The sequence below is a fragment of the Anopheles gambiae genome, chromosome X, assembly GCF_943734735.2.
Source record: "Anopheles gambiae chromosome X, idAnoGambNW_F1_1, whole genome shotgun sequence".
Lineage (NCBI taxonomy): Eukaryota > Metazoa > Arthropoda > Insecta > Diptera > Culicidae > Anopheles > Anopheles gambiae.
The window spans coordinates 8,738,531-8,766,432 of NC_064600.1; the positions used below are offsets into that span (position 1 = coordinate 8,738,531).

Below are 27,902 nucleotides of genomic sequence, written 5' to 3' on the forward strand. Positions count from 1 at the left end.
TACCCACGTATCTGACCAAATGACCATTCATACAGATTTATGCTCAAAATGTTTGAAGGGTATGTAGGCCATGATTCGAAGAAGCTTGTCGAAACACATTGCAAGAAAAGGACAGCAATATAATGATGAGTTATAGTACACCATCTATTAAGCAAACCAATGAAGCTATGGAGCTTTCGTTTTTTCTCTCTATAGATATTTGATATTCCAGTCGTGTAAGCTTAATCTGCGGCGCTTGGGAAAGTACGACATCGGAACGATTTTTCGTTAAACAGCCCCAAATCAGAGCCACCTCGTACCGATGTCATGCATTAAAAAGCTATAAAGTTCCACCAAGTTCGGTACGCTTTCTCAACAAGCCTTCAAGCCTGCTAAATTTTACTGATATAACGAATGCATTGTCCACGGCAACAACATGTAATCCTTTAGTCAAGTGTTGAATATCGTTTAATAGTGAAAAAAAAAGAAGATTTATCTTAGAATCATATTCAAGGTAGAATCCTATTTCGCAGTATCAAACCAAATTTGGCAACAAACGTTCGCGCAACACTTGCCAAGACCTGGAATCAAACCGGCCAGTTGAGCGGCACTGCCTTTTCGCCCCATCCGCTTATCCGGGCACCCGCGCACTTGACATTTGCGTGGCAGCTGGAACACAAACTGTGAATTCTTTCAGTCAGTCAGTCGGTCAATCGAAGTTGTCTCCGTTTGTAGCGGAAAAAACAAGAAAATCCAAAGTAGGTAAAGTAACACAATTTTCCCAACCCCCTTCCGCTTCCACGCCCGCAACATGGGTGTGCGGGTGTTTGGTGAAAACTTTGCTAACCCCGAAAGCGTGGGCCGCAAGTGCGTAATACCATCGCCATTTCGGACCGAAAAAGGTGTTTCGTGAAGGCGTTCTTACCCCCCCCCGCCCCCTCCTCTTCCCTCCCACGCTACCCCAACTAGCGCCCACTCACACCGTTGGTGTGCGAGTTTTCAGGAATGTAATTTTGGAGTTGGAGTTGGGAAGAAAGCGAAAAAGGGACCTAAAGTGGCGCGCGTGTCAATAAATTTGGTTCCGTGTGCGTATGTGTGGGTGTGTGTGTGTGTGGGTAGTTCGCGGTTAACGAAAAAGAGCGCATAAATTGGTGCAGTAAGGGAAATGGGGATGCCTAGTGTCATGGCGTCCTTTTTTTTTTCTTTCTTTTTTGCCTTAACCCCTCTTCTGGCCATCTTTCTCCCACGGTTTTTTTTTGTTGTTGTGGTACATATAAAAGACTTGTTGAACTAAGACCCCTCGGGTCTCTATGATAACTCGTTCCGAGACCGGTTTGTTGCCAATTCGGGGGGCACGGAATGTCAAATTCGTGTCGCGAGAACAGTTTTTCCTTTGCATGGCAAACGTATTGAACTTGTTTCGTGTGTATGTGTTGTCCACGAACCATGTTTGTGGACGCATTTGCCAAGCCAAAACGAAAGTCAAAATGGACCGCCTTAAAAGGTTAACTATTCTATAAGGTGTAATATATGTGCACAGTTTTGTTTTTAAAAAAATCGAAACATCTGTGAACGTGTTTGCACACATCTTGCCGCAACACGTTCATTGACCCGGGCCAAAGATGCCAACAGATTAGCCGACAAAAAGGGGTGAATGGTTCCAACGAAGTCACTTGAATTTCACTTGAAGCTTGCCCTTTCGAATGAAACAGAAGGATTGAATAATAAAAAAGCATCGTTGGGAGGAAATTATGTTTGTATAAGATGCATGGTAAGACCAACCCTTGTTGGCCTTCCTTAAGGCAGTTTAATTTTTTTTTGGGAACAATTAATTATAAACGTTGGGTAGATTCCTCTCGGAGAATTGTTTCAAGAAGCGATTATTGATTTATGCAAAAACCGTTAGATTTAAGTTTTATAATTATGTTATGTATATTTGTTAAGGTTTGCAAAATAATATTAGATCATATTTGATGTGAAATGATCAAGAGTTTTACGCCTCTTGCGACATCTTCAGTTAGACTGATTGCTACTTAAAATAGATTAATTAAATAGAATACAAGAAGATATGAATGTTTCCTATTTATCTGCTAATGTTTTCTAAAAATTGTTTTTTTTTCCATTCGATTTCCTCTCTTGAGTGGAGGAAGAAACATCTTATTGTGTTAAAATTTCTAATTAAAGTCAATACTGATACGGTTGAAGTGTTTTTTTTCTGTTACGATTAGATAATTTGAAAAGGCACGAATTTGTCCATTTGTTCATTTCGCTGGGACAACTGTGCTTTTGCATAATAGTTGAAGGTCGTTAATCGTTACTTTTTAAAAATAATAAGAAAAAATCATTCTCGATCGCAGCCCCATACACTCTTGTGATAGAAAGACTTAAACGATATAGAAACTCGAAACCTGACGTACAATATTGAAAATGTTAATAAATAAAAAAATAAACACACACACACACACACACACACACACACACACACACACACACACACACACACATACAAAACTTTATTGGTATGGGAAAATTATTTTTTTTTCGTAATTAACTTGTTCTTCTCTTCTCTCTGTTTTTTTCCTTTCAGGCACCGTCAATACTGCTCTGTTCACACAGTTATCAACCTAAGTATGTTCGATTTGCAAGATTTTATTTGATAAGTTGCTTAATGCAACATTTTTATTTAAAGTTTTATTTTATTTCAATTTCAATTTTTGAGTATTTTTTCCCGCGGTCTGTCGTTTCGTGTGCCACAAAACAATACACACGCGTTTTTAACACGGCATTGTAAACAATGCACGAACGCACGCTACGGCCACCTCTCTGTCAATAGCAACATTTCTAAAATGAATATTACAATCTTACCATTTTTTTTAACGGGTTGTCTGTTCGTACGTATTAATGGGGCGTTTTGGGTTATTGTTTTTTTTTTCGTCACAAAATAACAAACATGCACGTGCAAAACGGCGTGTAAGTAACTACGCGAACACGTTACCGCTCTGTCAAACGAATGGGGGGAGTAATGGGAAAGGGAAATTAAATAAAATTGAAAGCAAAGGTTGGGAGATGGGTAGTTGAAAATCGGGATTTTCCTTATAATACATTCGATTGTTCATCCACGAATTGGTGATACACCGGTGCTGAGCAAGATCGGGTGTTGAGTGTGTGAGTGTATCCTGGGATCTCTACGGGAGTTTTTGTGTCATTTGTAGTATTTAAACAGTGTTTTTGGGCCGTAGGGAGCCCGCGCCGCCATCGTTTAGCAACACTCATAATCTCCTGTCAATTACCCACAGTCCCGCCATTGGACGTTTGTGGTCATCAACCATCAGCCATCAGCCATAAGCCCCATCTCCTCCCCCACTCCAAGCAACCGACCTCCTCCAATGCCACTCAATGTTTGACGGTAATGGCAAGGCACAATCGCAATCCGGTTCCGGAGATGTTTAGCTCGAGCGAGGACGACCTTGCAGCAGACAGTGAGCTAGAGCCGAACGGTGCAATGGAGGCGGTAGCACCCATCCTCAACTGTAAGTAGTATCCCCTCCCGTCTCTGAGATCTGTACCATTTCCGCTAAACCTTCCCTGTGCGCTCCTTTTCCTGCCTTTTCTTAGGTCGCCTCTATCTGGCGATAATGGCGCGGGACGGTTGCCTGCGGCAGACGGAAAAATCGTTCTACTTCACCGCGGACGAGCAGCTGGTGTACGAAAACTTTTACCGCGACTTTGGGCCGCTGAATCTCGCGATGCTGTACCGGTACTGCGAGCGGCTCAACCAGGAGCTGCGCAAGGACGAGCTGGCGAACAAAAACCTCATCCACTACACGGCGAAGGACCCGAAGAAGATACTGAACGCCGCGTTCCTGATCGGGTGCTACAGCATCATCTACCTGCACGCGACGGTGCAGAGCGCGATGAAGGCGCTCGCGCCCGTGCTGAAGCACGCGGGCGGCACCAAGTACTGCGACGCGTCCCAGACCGAGCTGCGCTACCTGTCGCTCAAGGACTGCTTCGGCGGGGTGCTGAAAGCGCACCAGCGCAACTTCTTCAACTTCCAGGACTTTGATCACGCCGCGTACGAGCACTACGAGCGGGTGGACAACGGCGACCTGAACTGGATCGTGCCGGGCAAGTTTCTCGCGTTCTGCGGCCCGCACTGCCAGACGCACGTCGCGAACGGGGTGGCCGTGCTCGGGCCGGACGCCTACCTGGAGTACTTCCGGCGCAACCACGTCACGACCGTGGTGCGCCTCAACATGCGCAAGTACGACGCGAAGGCGTTCACCGAGGCGGGCTTCCAGCATCACGATCTGATCTTCCCGGACGGCAGCAATCCGGACGACGACATACTGCAGCAGTTCCTGAAGATCTGCGAGTCAACCGGCGGTGCCGTGGCCGTCCACTGCAAAGGTATATTTTGTCAGGCGACAATAGGGGGGGGGGGGGGGTTGGTTAAGGCTGGTGGACATAAAAAAGTGACTTGAAAAAGCTTAACTTGACCATAGATATAGCTTGTTGAACAAAAAGAGGTGCTTTGCAGCAAGCTCCTTGCTATACGGACGGAAGAGGGGTTTGTTGGCGGTTGGGTTCTAGAATCGATTCCGGCTAGCTCCAAAGTGTTCTGGAATCGATTCCGGATAGCAGGTTCGGAATCAGAATCGGCGCCCGTATCGGAAATGGTTCCGGAATTGGTTCCGGAATTGGTTTCGGGATCGATTCCAAGATTGGCTCTGGAATCGGTTCTGGAATCGAAATCGTCTCTGGAATCGGAATCGGTTCAGAGATCAGAATCGGCTTCGAAATTGGAGTCAATTTCGGCATCTCCATGAGAATAGGCCTTTGGGTCCAATGATACCATGTAGCATTGGACCAAAAGGCCTATAGCAGCAAAAAAAATCAAATTTACTTGTAAACGATCCATTCTCATGGAGATTCCCGCACTGATTTCGCTTCTGAAGCTTCTTATTTAAATTCAAGAATAAAATCGATTCGGAATCGATTCCAGCATCGGAGTCGGCTTCGGAATTGATTCTGAACACGGAATCGGAGTCGTTTAGGTTCGATTCCGAACTCCCACCACTAAATCGGTACCACTTGGAAGAGTCAGGAACATAGTCGTGTACAGTAGATAGAGGAGAGGTCTCAAAATGCTCCCCTGAGGAACACTCGCTGGAAGAGTTACCCGGAAGGTGCGCTGCTGTGGGTAGCTCCTTGTCGTCCTCACTATTGCTTGGGCAATTCGGTTCATTTTCATGAACGTGAACTTAATAGTTCTTTCCTTCACATAAACTGAACGTGAATTGCGATTCATTCGTTCATTGCAGTTGACTGAATGAATCGTACGGTTCTGGTTCTTGGGACACACCTCTAGTCCTCACCAACTGCATTGGGATATGCGTGTGCTCTTCCGCTCTCTTTAATTTACTCGTTTTTTTCTGTTTGCAGCTGGACTGGGCCGTACCGGCACGCTGATCGGTGCGTACCTGATCAAGCACTACCGGTTTACCGCGGCGGAAGCGATTGCCTGGTTGCGCGTGTGCCGCCCCGGCTCGGTGATCGGCCAGCAGCAGCTGTGGCTGAAGACGAAGCAGACGGAGCTGCTGAACGCGGGCAACCAGTTCCGCCAGTACTACCCGCACCACACGCCGGAGCGGCACACGTACGGTATCTACAGCCTGCAGCAGGGCTGGAGTGGGACAAACAGCACCACCAGCACCATCACTAACAGCAGCACTACCAACGCTACTGCTGCGCAGGTGGAAGATGACGACGAGGAGGAAGATGAGGAGGAGGAGGAAGAGGAAGAAGAAGGAAATGGACGAGTAGGGGAAGTGCAGGAGGACGAGGAGGAGGAGGAGGAAGATGAAGAGGAAGAGGAGGAGGAGCAGGAGGTGGAGGCGGTGTTGCTGCACGAGCACGTGCGGGGCATATCACAGCAGGTAGACACGATGCGGCTCAGCGATGAGAGCGAGCGGCAGATCGAACGCATGGAAGCGGCAGCTGCTAACCAGTACAACAATAATACCCTTCACTTCAAGACTGCCCGGGCGAAGAAGGTGACCGCCACCAAGCTGCTGTCCTCCGCGTACCTGCTGGCGAACCGGGCGCACGGGGGGAGCCGCACCGGCACGCTGCACGCGGCGACCGGCCGGCAGGCGACGGCGGTCGCGCACGGCCACCGGACGACGGACGCGATCGTACCCCCGCTAGCCGGCAGTGCCGCCCCGCCCCACCTGCAGCACCGTGCTGGTTCGCAAAAGTAAGTGGCTCGTCCGTGAATTACGTCACGCACCAAAATTGATAAGAATTGCAAGGTGTTTTTTTTTGCAAGTTTTGGATTGTTTGTTGTCACGAGGTGGAGGACAGTTTTGCTCACACCGGTTTTACTAATATCATTTTTTTCCACCTCACCTCCCCCGCACCAGGGCACACGGTGGACGCACCAAGTTAACAAACACCGGCCGGCAAACGGTGCACGGTCGGCAGACGGAAGTGATCGTGGTGACATCGCTCACCGGCACGCAGGCGGCTCACCATCAGCGCACGGCATCGCAAGAGTAAGTGTCTCTCTCTCTCTCTCTCTCTCTCCCCTCCCTAACACGCTCTAATCGGAACCGTTTCTTTCCTCCGTTTCGTGCAGCGCGTCGCAAGGTGACCAGCTGAACTCGATCAAAGCGGCGCGACGGCGCCGCGTGCCAACAGCCGCCGGCTTCCTGCAGCAAAGGTATGACGCGGTGTAACCCGCGCTGCTTCTTCCACCACCCCTCTTCTTCGTACGCAAAATCGTTGTAGGCGCTCCCACCCACCCCCACCCCCTAACGCATCACGCCTTGTAGTAAGGCGCTTTAACGCCAACTAACATTCAACGCTTTTTGTTTGTTTGTTTTATTTTTATTCTTTTTTTAGCACCGTTCCCGTGCTGTGTTTTCGTTCGTATCCTTTTCATTTACATTTTTAATTTCACATTTAACGTGTGCCTCATTTGCTTAACACAGTTTTGTTTGGTTTCTCTTTCCCCCTTTTTAGCACGCTTCATTTTTGCACCGTACGATTTGCTAGTGTTCTCGGGGGTGGTCATGTACCGGGTTGGCTATTGGTTGTTTGTGCGACTCTTTAGTGATTTAGGCTTGGTGTAAAATTGTGAGCATTCTTCATCGCATCTTCCCCTGTACATTTGCTTGCTGTAAATGGCGCTTTCTTTCTCTTTCTCTCTCTCTATCTCTCTCATACTAACAACCATCCCTTGTACTTCCCTAAAACGCTCCATTTTTGCGCGAAAGGAGTGGAAGCATTAAAGTGGCGCAGCAGCAGCAGCAGCAACAGCAGCAGCAGCACCACCACCATCACCATCACCACCAATCGCCGCTAGTGCGGCAGGCGGAAGGGAATGCAGCGGGTCGGCCGGACAGCAACCGAGCCAGAACCGGTGGAACCGGTAGTGCCAGCAGTGCCATTGCCTCCCACAGCCTCAACGGAAACGTTGAAGGTAGCGCCGCGGCGCCACCCGCACGGCAAGGGACGGACAGTCGGGCACCGCCGCACCACCGCCCGTCCAAAGCAGTCCGGCCACCGTACGTATTGCTGTGTCTTACCACACACTCCTCCCCCGCCTGTTTTGTTGTGCGCTTGCTTTTTCGCATGCTTTATCCACACCCTCCATCACACGGCTCTCCGATCTCCCAGAGGTTAGAGATGTGCGAGAAGCCCCCCCCAGGTGTAATGAGTGAGCGATGAGTGGGTTGGAGTTCTCTGTTTACACTTCTTTTTTTTTTTTTTAATATATTGTTGGGATCAGTGCTGCAAAAGGTCACATGAGCATCACGAGATGCTCACCAACGAAAACAACAAACATATCCGTGATAGCTTGATGGTCTATTGCTGATACTCAATGAAAGTGTGTGCTGCAAAACACGACTTCCGAGTGCTTGAGTCAAACGCGATACTCTGACTGACAAGCTGAGCTGAATGCCGTCACAAGCATCATCATGACTTTTTCTGGCTGCTGCTAAATGCCACTGTTTAAGTCACACTCATGACTGAAACGAAACCCAAATCAGCTCACGTATACAACTGATAGATGATCAGAGGTGAAACTTAAACAGTTGGTGGACCAATCACATGCTTGGTGACAACAAAATGAGCAACAAAATGAGTCTGTTGAGCAACAAATGAGCAACAAAATGACAAAATGAGAGAGCGAGAGAGAGAGAGAGAGAGAGAGAGAGAGAGAGAGAGAGAGAGAGAGAGAGAGAGAGAGAGAGAGAGAGAGAGAGAGAAAACGAAGCTGTAATTAAAGAGTAGACAGGTTCGTTTAACTTTTCGCAGTTTCGCATGACGCGTTACGAAGCGTTTGCGTTACGAAGCATAACGCGCCAGCGATTCAAACGTAAATGTGGCAAATGTACTTGTGGGCTCTTATGCGTCTGTGGTGATCGGGTGAGAAGCCAGGTGAATGTGTTGTGTTGGAGTATCAAAGTGTGAGTGTGTCGTGTTGTAAAGTGTTTTGTACATATGTGCCGTCCGAAAGTATGTGTATTTAGCCGTGGGGTGTATCATTTCATCATTAACCATTAACCATGCTTCGTCTAACCCGTGAAGGGATGTAGTTGGCAATAGTGCCGTGTACATAAACCATAACTTCACAGCTCCAGCATACTACTGCGCCTTAACAACACAACGCAGAAACCATTGCACGTTTTCTTTTCTGCGGACTCTCGCACCCTTCACCATCCGGCCAATGACTCGTGTGTATGTGTTTACCGGTCCCTTTTTTTCGCTTCCAGGGGTTCGTGCAGCGGCACTGCCCATCCACCTGCCAGCGACGGCAGTAAAACGCGCACCGCAAACGCAGCGACCACCATCATCGCCGGCAGGGCAGGCAGCGATACCGGCAAGCGGTCGCGGATGAGCCATTAAACGGTCCACTCCAGCGGAAGCCCCACTCCCAGCAACGACCCACGACGGACGACGAGACAAACTACGAGGACGGTGTACCGCGCGGTGTACCATCACCATCACTAACACCACCCCCCCCCCCCCCACACCCAGCAGCAGCAGCTGGAGATTGACAAAACGAAACCAGAAACAGAATCATTAGCCACTAAAATGCCCCGATAGATTTTTAAACCCCCACCACTAATATAGCATTGTTCGAATCATATTCGCATTTGCCCGCGGGAAGCGATTCGAGCGGCAACAACAACAACAACAACAACACTACTCCAAAACAAGCCGCCGTTCCATACGGCGCGATCAAACGATTGACGGCGCCAAACCACCCGGTGTATGGCGGTGTGGTCAAACGGGACAGCAAGACCGTCCACCGGGTTTGTATGGAAGTTTTCCAGTTTGCCTTTGTGAAAGCGGGCACAAAATCTTCAGTTCTAGTTGCTGTGTTGAAATATTTATTTATTGTCTCTTCTTAATACACACGTTTGTACTTGTTTGTAACAATTTTTCTTCTTCTTTTTTTACAGTAGGTTGAAGTGGTTAAATTTTGCATTTCTTAATTTTATGTTTGATGTTACTGGTTGCTGTATTTGTTTGATGTTTGGTGACCATTATGTGTGAGATTTTAATCTCTCGCTCTTTGTTATTGTTTTCTTTTGAAATCATACACACCTCAAGTAGTATCGCTTGCAAAAAAATATGTTAGATTACAAAGAACTAAGAAGCATTCACGTCTAGCCAAACAGTATTAGCAAATATATATATATACGTTTCAGTAATAAAAAAGTAAACGATTGAAATTGAAGGCCAACAGTAGTAACAAAATCAAAACATAAGCATTTAGGAACAGGAACGTAATGTATTGTGAAAATTCATACGGCATAGATTTCAGTATCTTCGCCTTACTACTGATGTAGTCGTTGAATGCATTTAAAACAGTACAGTTGGTAAAGTATATCCGTTCGCATATGCAACGGTAGGGTTCTGTGAGCAAGATACACGCAGCAGCAACCAGAGCCTGAAGATGGAAGATGCTTTTTAAACCATACAGGACAAACAGAACAGCTTTCACTGCAAATACCACGGCCCACAACGGCCTCAAATACAATATCCTCCCCCACCAACTACCAGAAAAATAACCAGTATTAAAATGAAAACAACGGGGGAGAGACATGAATACATGCTAATTAACAGCAGCTAACATCACGGTAAACGAAAATAATAGCCAAGATAAGTTAAGCCAGTTAGCAGAAAGAGCTAGATAGAGTGTCACAAAAGAGTGTCAAAGCAAGCAATTTGTATCATTCTGAGACTCACCTTATAAAGCACCAGGACATTGGCACTAACAACATAAGGAAACAAGTAGAGAAACAGCAGAATTCTGGAGGCCATAGCATTTATTCGAGATAGAGGGATACAGAGAAAAATAGAGGTAAAGATATGCATGGATATATACAGTGCGAAAGAGAAAGAGAAAGAGAAAGAGAGATAAAGAGATACAGAGAGAAATAGAAATAGAGAGATAGGGATAAAGAAAGAGAGAGATAAATAGAGAGAGAGAGAGAGAGAGAGAGAGAGAGAGAGAGAGAGAGAGAGAGAGAGAGAGAGAGAGAGAGAGAGAGAGAGAGAGAGAGAGAGAGAGGGACAGAGAGAGAGCGAGAGAGAGAGAGAGAGAGTGAGAGAGAGAGAGAGAGAGAGTCAATCCTGTGATATTGTTGCTACTTGTTTTGTTTGTCTCCCAAAACAGCTAGGAGGAAACGTGCGGCAGGAAAAAACCGCAAAAATCGCAGGGGTCTTTGTTTACTCCCCGTTCTGACACTTGTGGCACACATTCTGAACTTCTTCCGCCTTAAACAAGAAGAAGAAGATGAACTTCTCCCGGCATTACGCCACTGCAATGAGGTGTGAAATCTCAAATCACGACGCAAATGTATCACTTTCACAGAAAGTTCGTCACAAGTGTTTGAACTGCAAAAAAAAAAAACACTTTAAAAGCATGCAGGCTCCTACACAGAGGCAACAGATGGTTTATCCTTTTTCTTCTGTTCTTTGTTTGTTTTTGTTTAACGCGCTTTACGGGGGGCAGGAGGGTGCGTTTCCTCACTGCTTAGAGCGCACGGAGCAACACGCAAAAGGGCAATTGTATGTGCAACATTAACATTTTTAAGCTAGGCTAGCGGTGTACTTAGGGGGTTAGGGCGGTGCAATGATGGCCGAGGTTGGGTGGCGGGAATGTCGGCCCCTGTTCTCGCACACCCCAACTCGCCCCTTTCCATTGCGTTATAATAGTAAGCTACTCTCTTTAATTGTACTACCACAGAAGGCAAGACTAAATTTTAGTTTAAGGTGTGTCTGTTTTTTTTTTTTAATTTGGTTTAATATGCCCCCTCTATCCCTTATTAATAAAAGGTTAACGTCCCCCACTTCATGTGCATTAGTAACAGCTATTTATGATTTGTTTTTATTTTGCTGTGCGTATATGTGTACCACCGTGGACGAAAAATACCACCAGAGATAATAGAAAAAAAAAAAACACCAAACCGTACAACACACGTCACGTTTGTTGTGCTAGCATTGGTTTCTATTGATGTATCATGTTTGTAAGTGTTCTACAGTAACTATTTATCTTTTCTCTCTCTATCCCGCACACACACACACACACATGCTGTGGCACAACTTACAGCGACTCGAAACGATGGAAGGAACGCTGAATGTATCGTTTTGTGCACCCAAGGAACTATTGTTCCAGGCTAAATTCAATTTGATGTGGTTGCTCGGGTAAGTGGCTGCTGCAAGCCGTCCTCTTCATACCTCACACTATGCGAGACTAATTTCCAATATCTATATTCCGCTCCCCACAGCAACAGCCAGGTAACATTTCATTGCCGGTGTAATGCGGAAATGTTGATTACGAACAGCTTTTCCCGGAACGATTTTGCCCCAATTACAAAGCACATGTTGGTGCCGGTGGAGGTGTATGAGGTGACACCGGGGGCCGAGCTGATGTTAGTGCTAACGGGAGACATGAAAACTTTCATCGGGTAAGTGTGCCGGTCGGCATCAATTCTTCAGAGAAAGGAAGACATCTTGCAGCCAAGTTCTTGCCAATGTAGCAGTAGTGCATTATTGTGCAAAAACTTCCAAATCCAATTGAACGCTTAGGTTTGTGCCAAAACGGGATTTGATTCAAATTACGGACAGCTTCAAGGTCTGGACATTCAGCGTGTTTTTTATTGAATTTCTTCTAAGCTAGCTCCTGGCCAAGCTGTTTTTTTTTTGTTTGAGGTGTTTGAGCCTAGTAGGCCCTGAAATCCTAGGATATCCTAATAGGTAGTGATATCACTATACTTAAATATTGGATGTCGGTCAGCTAATCACCGGAGGCATTCTTGGCAGTTTTGTTTCAAATTGACTTCAAAGTAGTTTCGTCGCTTATTCCTATTAACCTGATGCGTTGAGGTACATCAGAATCCATTGTAGAGGTAGTTATCAACGTGCAAACAAGAGTGTTTTACAGGGTTTCCCACGATTTATTGGTCGGTTCCCCTAAGTTTTTGGGCTCGTTTCACGATTTATCATCGTATCCCATAGATTTTTGGTGATCGTGGGAACACACCAAAATAAAAATGGGACCAATAATTCGTTGGAAACCCTGTATCATGTTATGCTCTGATCTTCATAAAAACACTTATTTTATTCTGTCCAGAATTCATAGTTCTAATTTCTGGACAGCCGAGGAAAATTGTGATTAGTTGCGTAAACATATTGTTTTAGACAGTGGTAACAGGAAATCAAAGTTTTCTGAAGATCGATGGTGACCAATGCCTTGATGGCCGTACGGAGAAGATTGGCAATTTGCGTAGCAGTACTTCGGTTCTATGCATCTACGAGTACAACTGACCAAACCAGCTCCTAAACTCCGTCGTCCTGTCAGTCCAACGGGATACGGACACTCAGAATCGGGTGTCCTGACCTTAAATGAAGTTAAAAACTTAAAAAAAGTGCTGTATGTGTGTGTTTGTGCTTGAATTTGAAGATTATTGATAGAATTTTGAAGCTAACCGCAATTCGAATGTAAAGTAGAATTTCGTCCGTAACTTAAAACATGAGCCTGAAACACTGTCCGTAATATGAACCAATATGTTGTTGCACTTTCATGAGTTTTTGCAATGTTTTGATAGTAAAATAATTGAAATGATTCCCTTTTTGCAGAAGGTTTGCTTCAGTTTGTAGTGAGTTTGAGAGGGCCATTTTAATGTTACTTTTAGCTAATGTTGCTGCTTTAATATTTAAAGAGGTTTTGGTCCTCTTGGGCCTCTTTCGCCTCTGTTAAGTTGTTTAGGTAACTTGAACCTTTCTACCACAGGTGCGTCAGACTATGCTGGTTAGATAAATCTGCCCTGTGGTGAGTTGTGCGGTAACTCGGTCCTTTTTATCATGTTGTGTCAAACTATTCTAAAATAGTCGAATCTATAACTTGATTGTTTTATACTTTTGTTTCTTATAATTGTTAAATTAGGTTGTAAAATGGATTTTTTTTAAAAAGACTATTAGTTTTTTTTAGTTGTTTTTATTTTCTCGGATAGAATTTCATCAATATTTATGTTCAGATTACAGGATAATTTAATTTCTTAAGCATTTTATTATTGAAGCTTGATTTTCGTCTTTAAAAACCAACAATAGAGTTATGATTTCAATAACGAAAATAATCATTCATTAATTTTAACCTTTACATGTTCGTCGCTAGGCGCATTATAGGACCTTGAGACCGTAGTTTGGTAAAAGTATACCACTGTAGCGTATAAAATTCCATATGCTTAACAGTAAAGTCCCATTTTTTGAAGCGATTCTACTTTTTTCTTTCAATCTTGTGCTAGATATCTTTCGTTTTATATTTGCTTTGTAACGTTTTGTTACAAATTTGAGGAAAGTTGAGTCCTTTAAGAACGAACACATTGGGAACTTTGATAGCAACTTTTGTCGCTCCATTTACCTCGAGCTTTGAACCTCGAGCGGTTCAAACACGAACGCAAACAACTGAACAGTGGCAGATGAAGTGACTTTGGCACAAAACACGCTCTTCAATCATCAGCAATTAGCATTAACAAAACATTAATATTTCCTTTCCGTTTTTTTTTTTTGTGATGCGTAGCTTTGACCCGACCAACTTAGCCCAGCAACGGGTGGCCGATATTTTGGAATTTGGGGTAAGGATTAGTGTCGCGTGCGCAGCACAGCAACCCGGCAGCAATCTACGTGCGTTTTTTTTTTAATTTCATTCAACAATCTCACTTTTGTTTGTTTTTTTTTTTCTCTTTAAATGCCACAGTTGCAAACGGTATTCGATAAAACTGTTAAGGAGGCATGTCAGTCGTTCATCGGGGAAGGGTGAGTTGGTACTACAGGGAGCAGCAGCCTCTCAAGCATTCATTTATCCTTTATCAAGCATTCTTAACACGCTTTTTTTTTCTGCCACCACTAACAGCAAGAAGCATACCATTCTCGCGTCCCTAAAGACGGTGTTGCTCCCAGACATGTCACTGTCGGTAAGCTTGGCTGTTGATCTGGGCAGCCTAGACGGGTAAGTTTGGTGGTCCCATCCCACGCCACACCACGCGTGATATGTCGCTTTGATATGCTTGCTTGTTCACTCTCTTCAAAACAGACTGGTTTCGCTGGCTTTATTGACGCAGGCACAATCGCAAGGGGCATGGGAACCGACGCACGATACGCGTGCCCGGCTGATAAAGCAGCTTCATTCGGGTTGCGAAATGGTACTGCCGCTCAAGCTGGGCGAAGTGCGCCTACCGGCAACAGCAGGGATCGATTCAGCGATGGAAGGGATAGCGCACTTGCAACTGTAGGGCTGTCGGCGACCGCCACATGCCTACTCTCTACATTTAGACATTAGTGGCTGACTGAGTGATTGATCGCTCGCATTGATGGGGGTCGCTGCGTAACAATTTTAGCGTTTCATTTCAGCCGCTGGAGGGGTGGTGGTGTGTGTGTGTGTTAACACTTGCGAATAAAATGAGCCGCTCTAGTAAAAGCCGCCGGACGTGTGGCATATGTGGTGAGCGGGGGAAAAAGGATGGCTATTTGCAGTCGTTGCCGCCAAATGTCGTTGCCTCGTTGATCATTTACAGTGTAAGTCTCAATGTCTTACTAAAAAGCATACTAGAGTCAACACACTGTCGAGTTACGGCGAAACAATAGGTACGTTAGAACCGGGGGAAAAAACATCACTGTTTGCATTTTATCGGACGTGCTGTCAAGATTTAGTTTATTTTTTTTTTGGTTTTTTTGGGGGATTTCAAATCGTTGCGATTCGTCGTCCGACGTTATCTGCTAAATGCCATACAACTTATTTGTACAGCACATTCGATAAAATCGTAACCCAATGGGAGCACTATAGGCATCCACCGGCCTAAGAGCTCAACATTTAGCGGCCCCAACTGCAGCTAGTCGGTTAAGGAATTTCCTTCGTGTGTGATATAGATGAAACCAAAAACAAAAACATTGGATTAGTGCTTGGAAATGATTTAGGGTATCATCAGTCGTTAAACCAGAAGATCGCCCAACTAATCGAACAACCTGACTAGGTGTGTCAGCTTGGTTGTTGTGTGGTGCGTAGTCGCATCCGGGACGCTCTGGTGGCAAATTGCCCCCGAGCTGCCGTTCCGTACATTTCCCTGTTGTAAGATAAAACCAAACCAGATATGGAAGGATACGGTCGTGCCGCAGCACTACCGAAACGCATTTATTGGCCTTGAAGACAGAGTGAACACGCTTTGCTGTAATATATTGGAAGCGACTGTGCGATCGCTCCATTGATTGCGGTGTAGGAGGTAGTGTGTATAGTAAGAGTTAGAGCGCGTTTGAGCTGAAATGTCCGAGAAGATTGTGTGTGTTTATGGGTGTGTGAGTGTGTGTGTGTGTGTGTGCGAGAGAGATAGAAAGAATGAGTGCGCCACATCGTAAGATATTCCAAATGATTCATAAGACAGCTGAGAGTACCTATAGGATTTAAGTGCATAAAGAGATACATTTATAAAGACCGCCCGAGCTCCGATGGTGCAGCAGTGGTCGTCAACATATAGGAAGAGGAGGTCGTAGGCACACCGTTATCAAGTGAAGAAAAAAGCATGGGACAAAGTATGGAACGGAAGCTTTAACCAGCACCACCCGTCTCACTCTCCTTGTTAGGATTACTGCCCGTCTCTTTGCCCATTGAACTTTGTTGAACTCTCTCTCTCCATTGGTTGCTTCGTTCGTTGCGAAGTAGGTATGAAAACGGGTAAAAGGCAATGTTGCTGTTAAAACCAAAAAAAAATAATAATAATTGTGTTTTATTTCCCATCCTTCCTCTTTCCTTGTTTTGGCCCTTACAGGGTTTTTAAAGCCAGCTCACCATCGTAACACTATTTTTCGAACACGCTAAACGATTGTCAACATACAATTCGAATCCGTAAACGCTTTTCAATTTGGTAACACTAGGTTTAGGACAAGTAAAATTCCAACGGGAATCTGGATAATGTATGTGACAAGACACCCATTATACTTTTGCCAGATTCCAGTTGGGATTTTGCGCGTTCAAAATCTAGTTTTACCAAATCGAAAAGCGTTTACGGATTCGAATTGTATGTACGATGTTGACAATCGTTTAACGTGTTCGAAAAATAGTGTTACGATATTGAGCTAGCTTGAGAAACCCTGTATACATACTTGAACGAAGTGCAATAACGGGACAGAGAGCTAGTGCAATAGCGGAGTGAATTTGTCGTGCCATCGGGTTAAAATCGCACGTTAAACGGTTTAGTGTAAGAAGGGTCAGGACTTATAGGACTAAGCCTGCAAATAATAAAAAAAAACAAAGGAAGTAATCCGCCGGAAAACGCGGACTATGAAGTTGTGTAACATAGCAAGTGCAGAAGGTACAAAATAAACCAACCGTATGTTGTTTCGTAAACTTAGTGTGTCGTTTGCTGCAGTTTATTATTTATTTTTTGTTGTCGTTGTTTTTGTTGTGGTTGTGGCGCTTAGTAATTGGGGAAGATATAACAGCTGATTCTGCTGTTTAACAGAGGCTACTATTAAATAATGGAGCAAGGTTTATGCGTTGTATGGATTAATTTAGGTCGGAATTTCCCTACACTGGAGTGTCTATTGTCTCAATGGTGGATGAGATTATACTGTTCAATGGTTTTCAGCCACGCCCGTCGTTGGTAGCGGTAAGCGTTCGTAAGCGTGCGGAGCCAACTGTACTACAATATATTAACGACCTTCACTAACCCTAACCTTAGTGCACAAAAGACAGAGAGAGAGAGCGTGACAGGTTTGTCAATTCTTGTTTTTCTCTCTCTCTCTTTGGTTTTACTTCATACTAGTTAGTGTTACTGTCTCGAATCTTGCTAGTCGGTAGTGGTAGTTGTGCCCAACTCCAACGCACAGGGACCCAGAAGCACTAGGGAATAGGGCGCAATGCGCATCTTAACGTTACTACTAATAGGTTTACTTTAGTAAAGGGAGTTCAATGTGACCATACTGTTTTGGGGTGCTGTGATAGTGGAGTGCTGCATGATTATTATAATTAGCATTTGTTCGTCGGCTTTAGCAGTAGTGTAGTCCCGTTTGTCCAGCGATGGACTGCGTTGGGGAGTGGGAAGCAGAGGAGGAGGAGGAGGGGGGTGGGGGTGGATTCCATCTTTACAGCTCCATGCCCTTCTCGGCGTCGGCCTGCATTCTCTCCCGCAGCTGGCTCACGCTGTCCTCAATTCGAACGATCAGTCGAATTTTCTGTTTTCGAAAAAAAAACAAAAAACAAGTAGCAAATACATTAGAACTTTTTCCTCGCGCTGCAGACCGCGCGTGGGCTCCGGCGTGGACACTTACGTTAGCGCGATCGCCGGGGGTGTTTCTCCACAGCCAGATCATGTAGCCCGGGATGCACAGCATGGACGACAGGGCGGTGAACCAGCCGAACGCGTGCGCCCACAGCGGGTACGAGTAGCCGAGGTACTTGATCGGTGTCCACTGCACGATGTTGAAGATGAATACGCCCTGTCGAGATGGAAAAGGGAACAAGTGATTACGGTGAACTCTGGTAAAAAAAAAACAGTTTGCTTTCGCAGTTTACACGCCCCCCAGGGGAAAGCATCTTCAAAAAAACAAGAGCACACACACAGCCACACAGACGCAATCACACACACACACAGACACACAAAGGAACTGTTGGAGATGAAAGACTTCCAACTGAGAGGGGGGGGGGATGATTTCAATCGCCAAATTCTTCATGTGCGTCCTCGGGTTCTGCAAAGAAGAAAACTTGCCAAAAACATTATTTAAATCCACTCGGGGTTCGTCGCTTATCTGATGGTTAGATGGTGGTAGTGTTATCAACGCTACAAACAGGTGTTAGATCCGCTAACACTACATGGAGGGTTTTATTAATCACATCAATCTTTAACAGCCGAGTATGGAAATGGCTTTGCGTTGACATTAGTAGTGTGTTACATCTGGTTGTTAGGTACAATGGTACAATGGAGACGTTGAATGACTTCTACTGGTAGACACTTAGTGGGATATCCCAAGTAACTGAAGTTTATATCGTTAAGTTTTGTCCTACAAGTAGTGCATCATATTAAGCATTCTGAATTATATATGCTCTATGTTAAACATGTATTTACTACTACCTAGCCATTCATTGGAGATCTTGCAACTACTCATTCAGGCTAATGGTGGGAGATCACAATCGGAACTCCGCGTACGGAATCAATTCCCGAGCCGATTCCAATTCTGGAGTCGATTCCAATTTCGGAGCCTATTCCGGGGCTGATTTTGAAGCTGATTCCGGAGCCGACTCCGATTCTGGCATCAGAATTGACTCAGGAATCAAATTCAGAATAGCCTCAGGAATCAGAATCAGTTATGGAATTGAATTCAGATGTTTCAGAAGTAATATCAGTCTCGGAATCTCCATCAGTATGGATCGTTTACGAGCAAAGCATAGGACCCAAACGCCTACACTCATGGAGATGCCGAAATCGACTCCGATTCCAGACGCTGATTCCAGAAATCTTCATCTGTTCCCATCACTAGACATTCAGCAGTTGGGGATAAGTAAATGGAAGAGAGGTTTTGTTAGTAGCAGTTGTGTCTAATCACATCTATGGAGTTGGATGAGTTCAAAGAGTCAGTCAGTGAAAAGGATTAAAGCCTACAGTGACAACAAGCAACAGCGAGCATGCACTCAACATTGAACGCGCCCGTTAAGTCAGCCGCATCTCCCACAGAATTAGGTTTTCCTGCTCATCGATTGGTTCTTTCGTCCAGTCAGTAGACTCGCCGAGGCCTGACGTATCCGTCGTTTTGGGGTACCATCGTCCGTAACCTTGCCCGCCAGTAACGATCAGCGTGGAGTTGGGAGCCCAGGTCGCTTCGTGCTCTTTCCGTTCGCACGACTCCTCCTCTTCCTCCGAGGCTGGGGTTTGATCGCAACGACTCCCTTCGCTGTCTGTGTCGACGTAGCCAATCTGGTCGACCTGAACGCCCACCATGCGCACAACGAAGTCGCGAGCGCCGTTTCTGGTGCCCCCATACAGAAGGTCTATCAGTGCGGGATCCAGGACTGTGTCAACCCCTTCGGCTGACCGCATCCGTAGCGAGGGCATCGGCAGGATCAGGCTCACATCGCGCAGATGTCCATGGCAGGCGACTCCGTGCAGGTCGGGTCTGATGGGCACGCTGGCATGGGCGGGCAGCTGCATCGACAGCACGACACCGGCATTCGTGCCCACCCACAGCAGCCGATCGTCCGCAATCGCGAGCGATGTGACCGACAGCTGGACGTTGGCAAGAACCGGCCCGGCAAGCTCCCGAACGTCCACGTCCAGTAGATGCTTGAAGCAGCGCGCATGGTACAGCGAGATCGCGCTCGACCGATGCCGCACAATCCACAGGCCGTGGATGGTGCACCGGAGCAGCACGATCGCTTGCCGATCGGCCGGAGTCGTTGCGGGCGAGCGGTTCGTTTGCACCACCAGCCCAGCGACGCTGTCGAACACGTGCAGCCGCGTACCGGCCGCCAGATAGACGAGCGATCGATGTGGAACCATCGCCTCGACCGAGCCACCGTGCAGACATAGCTGTTGCGGTGTGCGCAGGTCCCACACGCCGTCCGGCCGGATGGAGAAGATCAGGAGCCGCCCGGTGCCGGTACCGAGCAGCAGGCGGCGCGCACTGTACAGCAGCCGGTTGGGCGTGCCCTTGACGCGCAGCTGGCCCAACCGGGCGCCCACCAGCGGCAGCGTGGCCGAGTAGATGAGCAGCTTGCGGCGCGTGCCGATCCACACCGTATCGGGCGGCACGTCGCCCACCGAGCCGGCAGGCACGTGCTCGAGGCAGGTCACCTGCGCGTGCGCCAGCGTGAAGCACGCCCGCTCGTCCACCGCGTGCGTCGTGCGGTCGTGCGTGTACAGCGAGATGCGGCTGCTGCCGCTGCCATCTCCGTCCCCGTCAGCCGCTCGGCTGCTGCCGATCCACAGGATGTGCTTCCCGGTGGACCACGCGCGGTACAGCTCGTTCGTGTAGGCGGGCGAGTTGGTGCGCGGCACGTAACAGCAGCCGCCCGATACCTGCGGATACCAGGGAAAGGTGGGGAGGTGGGTGTTTGTGGTTGTGCAGTGTGCTTGTCTTGTGCCACTCACGCTCCAGACACCGCAACCGTCGCCGGCCCGGAACGTGCGCACAAGAAGGGGTCGCTCGAGCGGTGCCTCCTGCGGGAGGTGTGCGGCGCCGGCCCACCAAGCAGTGGCGTTGGTGGGATGAAGAGCCAGCCTGGCCAGCCGTAACCAGTCGAGCCATTCCTGTTTCCTGGCAGCATCGCCCGTCTTCAGGTAGTGCCACTCGCCGGACGCTCCTCGCACCTGCAGTGAGGTTGCTTCCCTTTTCGTTTGCTTGGCCGGCTGTGTCGATGGCAAGTCAGTAGAGAATATGATTATATCGATGAGGTTTGGGGTGGGGGTGAGGTTTTTTTGCGGTGGTTCATGTGTCCTTTAGCCGGGACTAAAGCACACGAATCGGAAATTGTTAGATTATTACGTTTTTGTGTGATTCAAAACAAGAGAAATTTGTCCCTTCTACAGTGCGCACCGTAACTGCGGTTTTGTTACGATTTTTCTAAAATGCTGTAGAAGTAGATAAAAACCAATATTTCTATGATTTTGCAACATTCAGTTGCATCTCTTTGTTTTCTTTTCTTCTTCTTTGTCGTACCACTGATGGGTTTGGCTTGGTATTGATTACTGGTAAGGTGGATTACATTGATGACTTATTGAAGATTGAAGTCAAAGTCGTCCGGAGTCGTCCGGAGTCAACCGATGTCGGATTCGGCCGGAGGCATTTCATTTTGTGGTGTTTTTTCATCTTAAATTTGTGCTAGCTAAGAAGCACACTTATAAAATACACTAAAAATAGCGGATTGAGATGAAATGCCCCAAAAACACTTCAGCAGCCGTCTCCGGCCGACTCCGGCCGACTCCGGCCGACTCCGGCCGACTCCGGCCGACTTCGGATGGCTCCGAATGACTCCAGATGACTCCGGGTTACTCCGGATGACTCCAGGCGGCTTCGGATGACTCGGGATGACTTTAGACGACTCCATATGACTCCAGCCAACTCCACCCGGCTTAGGATGACTTTGGCCGCTATCCGCCTGTATCGATACATATTTTGATGTAATCGTGTTGGTTCTAGTAAACTAGTGATAAGTAAAGTTGGTAAAAAATCACAGTTGACTCTGATTGGACTTCGTAAAATTTCGGAATCGATTTTGGAAGGTTGGAACGCCCAGGATTATCCGGAGCCATTTGGAACCGACTGGAACATCCGGGGTCGTCTGGAGTTATCCGGGGTCGTCTGGAGTCATCCGGAGTCATCCAGAGTCATTCAGAGTCGTCTGGAGCCGTCGGAAGTCTTCCGGAGTCATTCAGAGTCGTCTGGAGTGGTCCGCAGTCATCCGGAGTCAGCTAGAGTCGTTCAAATTCGGAGTCATCCGGAGTCGTCTGGAGTCATTTGGAGTCGTCCAAAGTCATCTGGAGTCGTCCAAAGTCATCTGCAGTCGTCTGGAGTCATCTGGAGTCGTCCAAAGTCATCCAGAGTCAGCTAGAGTCGCCCGAAGTCGGAAGATCTGGAGTCGTCTGGAGTCATCTGCAGTCATCTGGAGTCGTCTGGAGTCACCTGGAGTCGTCCAAAGTCATCTGTAGACGTCCAAAGTCATCTGGAGTCGTCTAAAGTCATCTGGATTCGTCCAAAGACATCTGGAGTCGTCTGGAGTCAACTGGAGTCGTCCAAAGTCATCTGGAGTCGTCCAATGTCATCTGGATTCGTCCAATGTCATCTGGAGTCGTCCAATGTCATCTGGAGTCGTCCAATGTCATCCAAAGTCATTTGGAATCGTACGCAGTCGTCCAGAGTCATCGGGAGTTGACCCTGACGATAGGAAAAAGTAGTGGAAAACGCTTGACAAAATAACGAACTATTTAAAAAGAACCCTTTTTTAGAGTTTGAACTTAGAATAAACATAATGAACTAATTGGCACTACTTGTATGCCATGAAAATCAAACAAACATTGTTTTTATCTCTTATTTACGGCTTGAAGTACGTGAATCGGTAAAACCAAAATAGATTGACCATAAAGTTACTGCACGCGCTGTATAAAAACGAATGGACAATTTAACGACAATAGATACAATTAGGTTTGAATGCGAAAATCGTGACGAACATGGGGCAAAAAAAACAAAAGCTGCAAGAAAAGACTTACCAGCACGATGGACCAGATTGTATCTAGGATCTCGGCGAAAACTCCCTCGCCGAGCGTCGGCTGCTGATGGTGGAAGGTGCACACCAGCTCCCGCATCTGCGTTACGGTTTGAAAGTCGCGTACATACCCGAATGTGTCGTGCGAGCAAACGGACCCGTCCGTCGGTCGACTGGCCACCTGCAGCTCCTGCAGCGGTATTGCCCACTTCAAATCGCCTTGTGCCGGATCGACACCCACCAACCGGTCGCTGAGCAGCACGACCAGCCGCCACCGGGGGCCGGAAGGCCGGCCATCGAAGCCAGTCTCCACCAGCAGCTCGCTGTGCAGGAACTGGCACCTGCGCCTATCGCCACCGACCACCCGCTGGATCAGGTCGGCCCGTTCGCGCGCCACGTTCAGCTGCTCGGCAAGGTAGACCGCCCGCTGGACGCACCGCTCCAGAACCGCCCGGTCCGGGTCGGACGCGGGCGTGGCCTCGCTCAGCTCGCGCAGTTCCAGCACGAGCTGGGGCAGACGCTGCACCGGCGCGATGAAGTAGTCGCTGAAGCTGAGCCGCTCGCCCAGCCCGCGCAGCCGGCCGGTGACAAACCAGGAGAAAAGAAAGTTGCGCGTCATTTCTTGCGCGAAGCGTCCGACCGCGTCCGGGTAGCCGCTGGCGAAGGATCGATAAAGGGGCAGCAGGGCCGGCTGGCCAACGATTGCCCACACCAGCCAGCCAATCGAGCGATTCCGCTCGTCCCACCCGTGCACGCATCGCTCCAGCAGCGGCTGCAGAAACTGGTGCAGCCGGCAGATCTGCCGATGGACGGCGAAGATGGCGTACGAAACGTTCCGATCGACGATGGCATCGTCCACCAGCAGCGGGTTGTACAGTTCCTAGCGGCGGTGGAGCGATACAGACAGTATTAAAGGGGGAGGCAACGCTCATTCCGGAAATGCACAAAAAAAGTCACCACCTACGTATTGCAGTTTGTGCAGCGCGTCCAGATAGTTTTGCTCGTGCGTAACAAACTGGCTGAACGTCCACCAGCGTTTCCGATCGCTGGCGGACCGGCCGTCGTCCGGGAGTCCGGCCGGCAGCTGGACGCGCTGCAGGGTGTGTAGCGGTAGCGGGGCGAGCAGCGGAATATAAACGGGCTCGTTCGGGGCCGAGCCGGGATCCGGCCGCTCCTGCCAGGTGAAGCAACCCAGGCAACGACTGGTAAAGCGTTTCATCCTCTGCTCCATCCAGAGCCGTACGCTGGAGGGTGGCTATGGATGGTGGTGCTGGTGGAAGTGTGTATTGCTGACCGATGCAGGCGGCGATACAGTGGTGTCCTTCATTACAAGGGCGCTTAAAAACGACTGTAGAACGTGGGGGACGAATGTGAATTGATTTAGCTTTGTATCTATTTTCCAATGCATTCTTGTACCGAAGTACCATCACAAAAAAAAACTTAATTTCACACATGGTACATAGACGTCAAACAGCCATCTCGAGCCAAATTCACAAACCAACTTAATTAAGTTAACTAGACGACATGGATGTTTGATTTGAATTCGCTTTAGGATCGAACGGCTACAGTCAAAAATTCACTGTCAATCAGAATTACCATCATAATAGAATAAGAGAGTGACAAAAAGAGAACTTCCTAGGCAGAACATTGCAATGTCCTACATACACGCGTTCCTGCCCTGTGCAATAGCTAGAAATCGGTTCCAACACCCCCGAAGGCATCGTTAATCCGTGAAGTTCTACCAGTTAGCTTCGAAAGCAAACACTTGAGCCTGACCTTGAGCCAGTCTCTCTCTCTCTCTGTGTTGCCTATTATGTAAGCGAACATATTAGGAAAGCAACAACAAAAAATAACAACATCCTTAATCTTGCCCTTCGTCTTGGAGCAAGATGCATTAGACTTATTTTCTCTTTATAGGTCTTGAGGTTGTTTGCCTCGATTTGATTGGGATTTTATGTTTTGTACTGCTTGAAAAACAACGGTATAGTTTGAACGTTCAGTTTTCTTTGTTTGTGGCCACTAAGGCACGCTCCAACGTTGCCGACTGAGTATATGTGAGCGATTAGGACGTGATTTTGGAACAGTTTGTAGCCCACAGAGAAGTTTTTCCCGCAAAGGTCCTAACCAACGGGACCGTAGAGGTTCAAATGTGCTCAAATCGGTTATAGACAACGCACTTAAAGTTTTAAAAGGGAAACCTCATAATGAAGCCAATGTTCTTGACAACTTTAGTGCCAAAAAACGGCCAGAGAAGGCATGAATCCTTCCCAGAAAGGGGCGAGAAGCCACTCCGACTGATGGGCATTTTAAATGCGCTTATGAGCTAGAGAAGAAAAAAAAAACAAATGATTGTTTGGGGGTCTATAGTGCTTTCCTCTGCATCAAACCCGCTAAGATCTATTTATTTGATTGCAGCTAGTAGATACGGGGTTTGATCTGATATAGTCTTGATGTTTGGCTTGTTGGTTTTTACGGTGTTGGGAAGATGTTTTATTCACGATGGCATTAACATAAATAGCGAAGCTGTGCATCGATGTTCCGAACATCCCAAACTATCCTGTAAAACGTATCTACCTAATAGAAAGTTCATAAAACCTATCATATAACTAAAGACATGCTCTACCTTCCACTATCGTAATCTGAGAATATCATCGATGAATATTAAGCATATAACAGCAACAACACTTAAATAAAAGAGCCAGATGACCGCACCGAAACACACAAAAACTTGCGATCACTGACGTTAAAACGTCTGTTAAACATCACATTGAAAGCGAAAAGGAAATTAAAAAAAAACAACACACCAACAGAATCAAAACTTCTTGCAAGGCTTACGATTTTTTCTCTTGGTTTGGTTTCGCACGCTTTCGCACGGTCATGGTTTGCGGCACCGTGGGCAAATCCTCCAAATTACCGGACACCGAATAGTACACAACCATCAGCAGTATCAAAAACAGTAGACACATGTTCACTGCTTGCAAAGCTACCTCAGGTTAGAAGTAAAGCTTTGTTTTGTTGTTGAACAAAATCACTTTAACTCCAATTTTCAATCGCAGCTTCCCAAACACTAGAGCACCAGTCCCTTCGACGGCTGATTAGGAAATGTGGCTGCACTATCGTACCAGTGCGTTTGTTAACTCCCTCCCAGCCTGACGGGCCAGGATGTTGAAGCCGAGTCGCATCCCCGTCTGTCTGCCGTGCGGTCCACGATCGAAACAAAGAGAGGAGATATTTAGTGGACGGAGAGATGCAAAAACCAAAACAAAACAAACTGCAATCCGTTCCGGGATGCAGAAATGCGAGATGTATTTCTTCTGAAGAAAAAAAAAACCCCCCACACACAATTCCGGCACAAAAATACGGAGGCGTGCATTACATAGACAAAGCTGTCGTTTTGTAGTAACGAAAGGGTATTTATCAGCGTGCTTCATAACATATACCATGTTATGCATTGTACCATTAGTAGCATTGGGGGAGCTCTGAGAATGATAGTGACGCGGTACAATCAAGGTCATCTATTTTTTGGTTAATTTAACGCCTAGCTAGATTGACGAGTTAATATCAGCACATTGAGTTTATTATGTCACCCTACCACCGGAAGTGACCAGTTTCTGCGTACTTCCGTCACACCTAGCTGTGATGATCATTGGGAGTTGGATTGGTTGGACGCAAACGTTGCCTAAATTAGTGCAGGGATGACTCTCACGCGGGTGGGGGAGGAGGAGAGGGGGTGAGGGCTTACCCCTGAAGCGTTCAATCGCGAATGTCGTGACTGTAGGAGACGATGCCGGAAACGATTACTTCCCAGCATCAGAATAAACGAGGGGCGCCACCAGCAAACGGTTTGCAGCGGAAGTAACGATTTAAGCCAGGCGTACTGCTAGGGTGGGAATCTAGTGGGGTAGCCGGAATGTGTGATGCTTCTGGACAATGATAGCAATGCCAGAGCTCCAATAGAGTCATCCAACAAATCTGAAATACTTTAACTCTAATTCCAACCGTTCACTTACATGCACCTTGGAGCTCGCGATAGGGATCCTAGTATCTCCGTTGATATTATATGACACTCGCGTTAGGAAGTACATTGTTGGGTCTAGCTTGCATGTCAGCTTGGGACTAAACAAGACATTCAAATGATGTTCCGGCACGTATCTCTCTTACGTCCTCGGGACACAGCAGTTGGCGCTGACGGGAAGAATTGATGGATGACGACGCCCATTCCTATTCTCGACACTGTTGATTGTTGCAAAATCAGCCTTGTTTATGCACAGGTTTGATGCACATAGAACACCTTTTAGCATTGCATCCAAAAAACTTTCTCCATCGTAAGTACACTTCAAATTTTGCACCAAACTCATTGCTACACGACCCGATCTGACCAGCTGGATGTACGCGAAACGACTGAATTGGGTGTCCGGCTGTCTGGTTGCGATTTCAGCAAACGTACACATTTTACAGTGTCCATACCGTGCACGCTGCTGTACGTTTTATGACACACCTCTTGAACTCTAGCCCCGACCCTACCAAGTGACACTGTTGCTGTAAAGTGATGCACACACAAACACACTGCCAACCTCCTAATGCTCCTTCTGGTTGATCTGATGGTCCCCTGTTAGGTACACTTGGTGGTAAGGCCCGGCAGAAGGGTGCGTGACGTAAAACGGGGACGCATCACTTGCGCTGGCCACTTACCGCTGGTACGCAAAACTGTTAACCTCACTAACACATGTATGCTGCCTCTTCCTCGACAGTCACGGCACAATTGGCACGCTGGGTGCCAATGCGTATGTGGGTTAGCTCACAGTACAGCTCACAGAATCTGGTTTCATTTTTTTTTGTAGATGTCGATCTACCCTAATGTCTTACTGGGGCAAAGCATTTGGGATTTGCTGCAGAAGCATACTTCTGTCGAATGTTTGGGTCTTTTGGAATGGAATGATTTCCCTTCTGCGGTCTGTACATCTGTGCAATCGTTACTCTGTACTCTTAAATGTAGTCGTTAAATGTACTCTCCCCCCCCCCCCCTGAGATACGCATGAATAATGCGCGAACATCACCAATTGGACACTTCCTACTTAGGGACAGTGTGTGTGTATGTGTGCGATTGCATTTTCTTTGTCTAATGGTTCTAAAAAGCACATGGGTTTGAACTCGACAT

At 47.1% G+C, this 27,902-nt stretch overlaps 4 protein-coding genes across 20 annotated transcripts; 2 read left to right on the forward strand and 2 right to left on the reverse strand.

The window, feature by feature from the left end:
• Positions 1-649: 649 nt before the first annotated feature.
• On the forward strand, positions 650-11,375 carry LOC1271748 (dual specificity protein phosphatase CDC14C). Of its 13 annotated transcripts, none has more exons than XM_061647796.1 (10): positions 650-737; positions 2,567-2,607; positions 3,276-3,509; positions 3,595-4,389; positions 5,425-5,918; positions 6,018-6,238; positions 6,405-6,536; positions 6,620-6,703; positions 7,260-7,550; positions 8,763-11,375. In XM_061647796.1, the coding sequence occupies exons 3-10, from the start codon at positions 3,389-3,391 to the stop codon at positions 8,893-8,895; spliced, it is 2,271 nt and encodes a 756-aa protein (XP_061503780.1). In that variant the 5' UTR covers positions 650-737; positions 2,567-2,607; positions 3,276-3,388; the 3' UTR covers positions 8,896-11,375. The 13 variants fall into 13 exon arrangements, with proteins under 13 accessions (XP_061503780.1, XP_061504075.1, XP_061504128.1 ...); XM_061648091.1 differs by lacking the exon at positions 7,260-7,550 and adding exons at positions 6,886-6,908; positions 7,006-7,119 and having other exon boundaries at positions 5,425-6,238; positions 8,763-8,885; XM_061648144.1 differs by lacking the exon at positions 8,763-11,375 and adding exons at positions 6,886-6,908; positions 7,006-7,119 and having other exon boundaries at positions 5,425-6,238; positions 7,260-7,393.
• On the forward strand, positions 9,171-16,901 carry LOC133391884 (uncharacterized). The gene is made up of 7 exons (XM_061648526.1): positions 9,171-9,305; positions 11,612-11,706; positions 11,790-11,969; positions 14,081-14,135; positions 14,258-14,316; positions 14,414-14,509; positions 14,594-16,901. The coding sequence occupies exons 2-7, from the start codon at positions 11,624-11,626 to the stop codon at positions 14,790-14,792; spliced, it is 672 nt and encodes a 223-aa protein (XP_061504510.1). The 5' UTR covers positions 9,171-9,305; positions 11,612-11,623; the 3' UTR covers positions 14,793-16,901.
• Positions 16,884-18,060, reverse strand: LOC1271747 (sodium- and chloride-dependent GABA transporter 1; the record flags this gene model as incomplete). Its single annotated transcript, XM_310600.5, has 2 exons — positions 16,884-17,724; positions 17,821-18,060. Coding segments are annotated over 2 exons (330 nt in total), but the record flags the coding sequence as incomplete, so codon positions are not given.
• Positions 17,822-27,634, reverse strand: LOC11175795 (rho guanine nucleotide exchange factor 10). 5 transcript variants are annotated; one of them, XM_061647502.1, is made up of 5 exons: positions 26,755-27,632; positions 23,709-24,092; positions 22,749-23,624; positions 20,634-20,891; positions 17,822-20,561 (listed from the first exon to the last, which is right to left on the reverse strand). In XM_061647502.1, exons 2-5 carry the CDS (start codon positions 23,973-23,975, stop codon positions 19,197-19,199), a joined length of 2,766 nt encoding a protein of 921 aa, XP_061503486.1. In that variant the 5' UTR covers positions 23,976-24,092; positions 26,755-27,632; the 3' UTR covers positions 17,822-19,196. The 5 variants fall into 5 exon arrangements, with proteins under 5 accessions (XP_061503486.1, XP_061503313.1, XP_061503424.1 ...); XM_061647329.1 differs by having other exon boundaries at positions 17,822-20,891; positions 26,755-27,634; XM_061647440.1 differs by lacking the exon at positions 26,755-27,632 and adding an exon at positions 25,580-26,179 and having other exon boundaries at positions 17,822-20,891.
• Between the last annotated feature and the right edge of the window lie 268 nt (positions 27,635-27,902).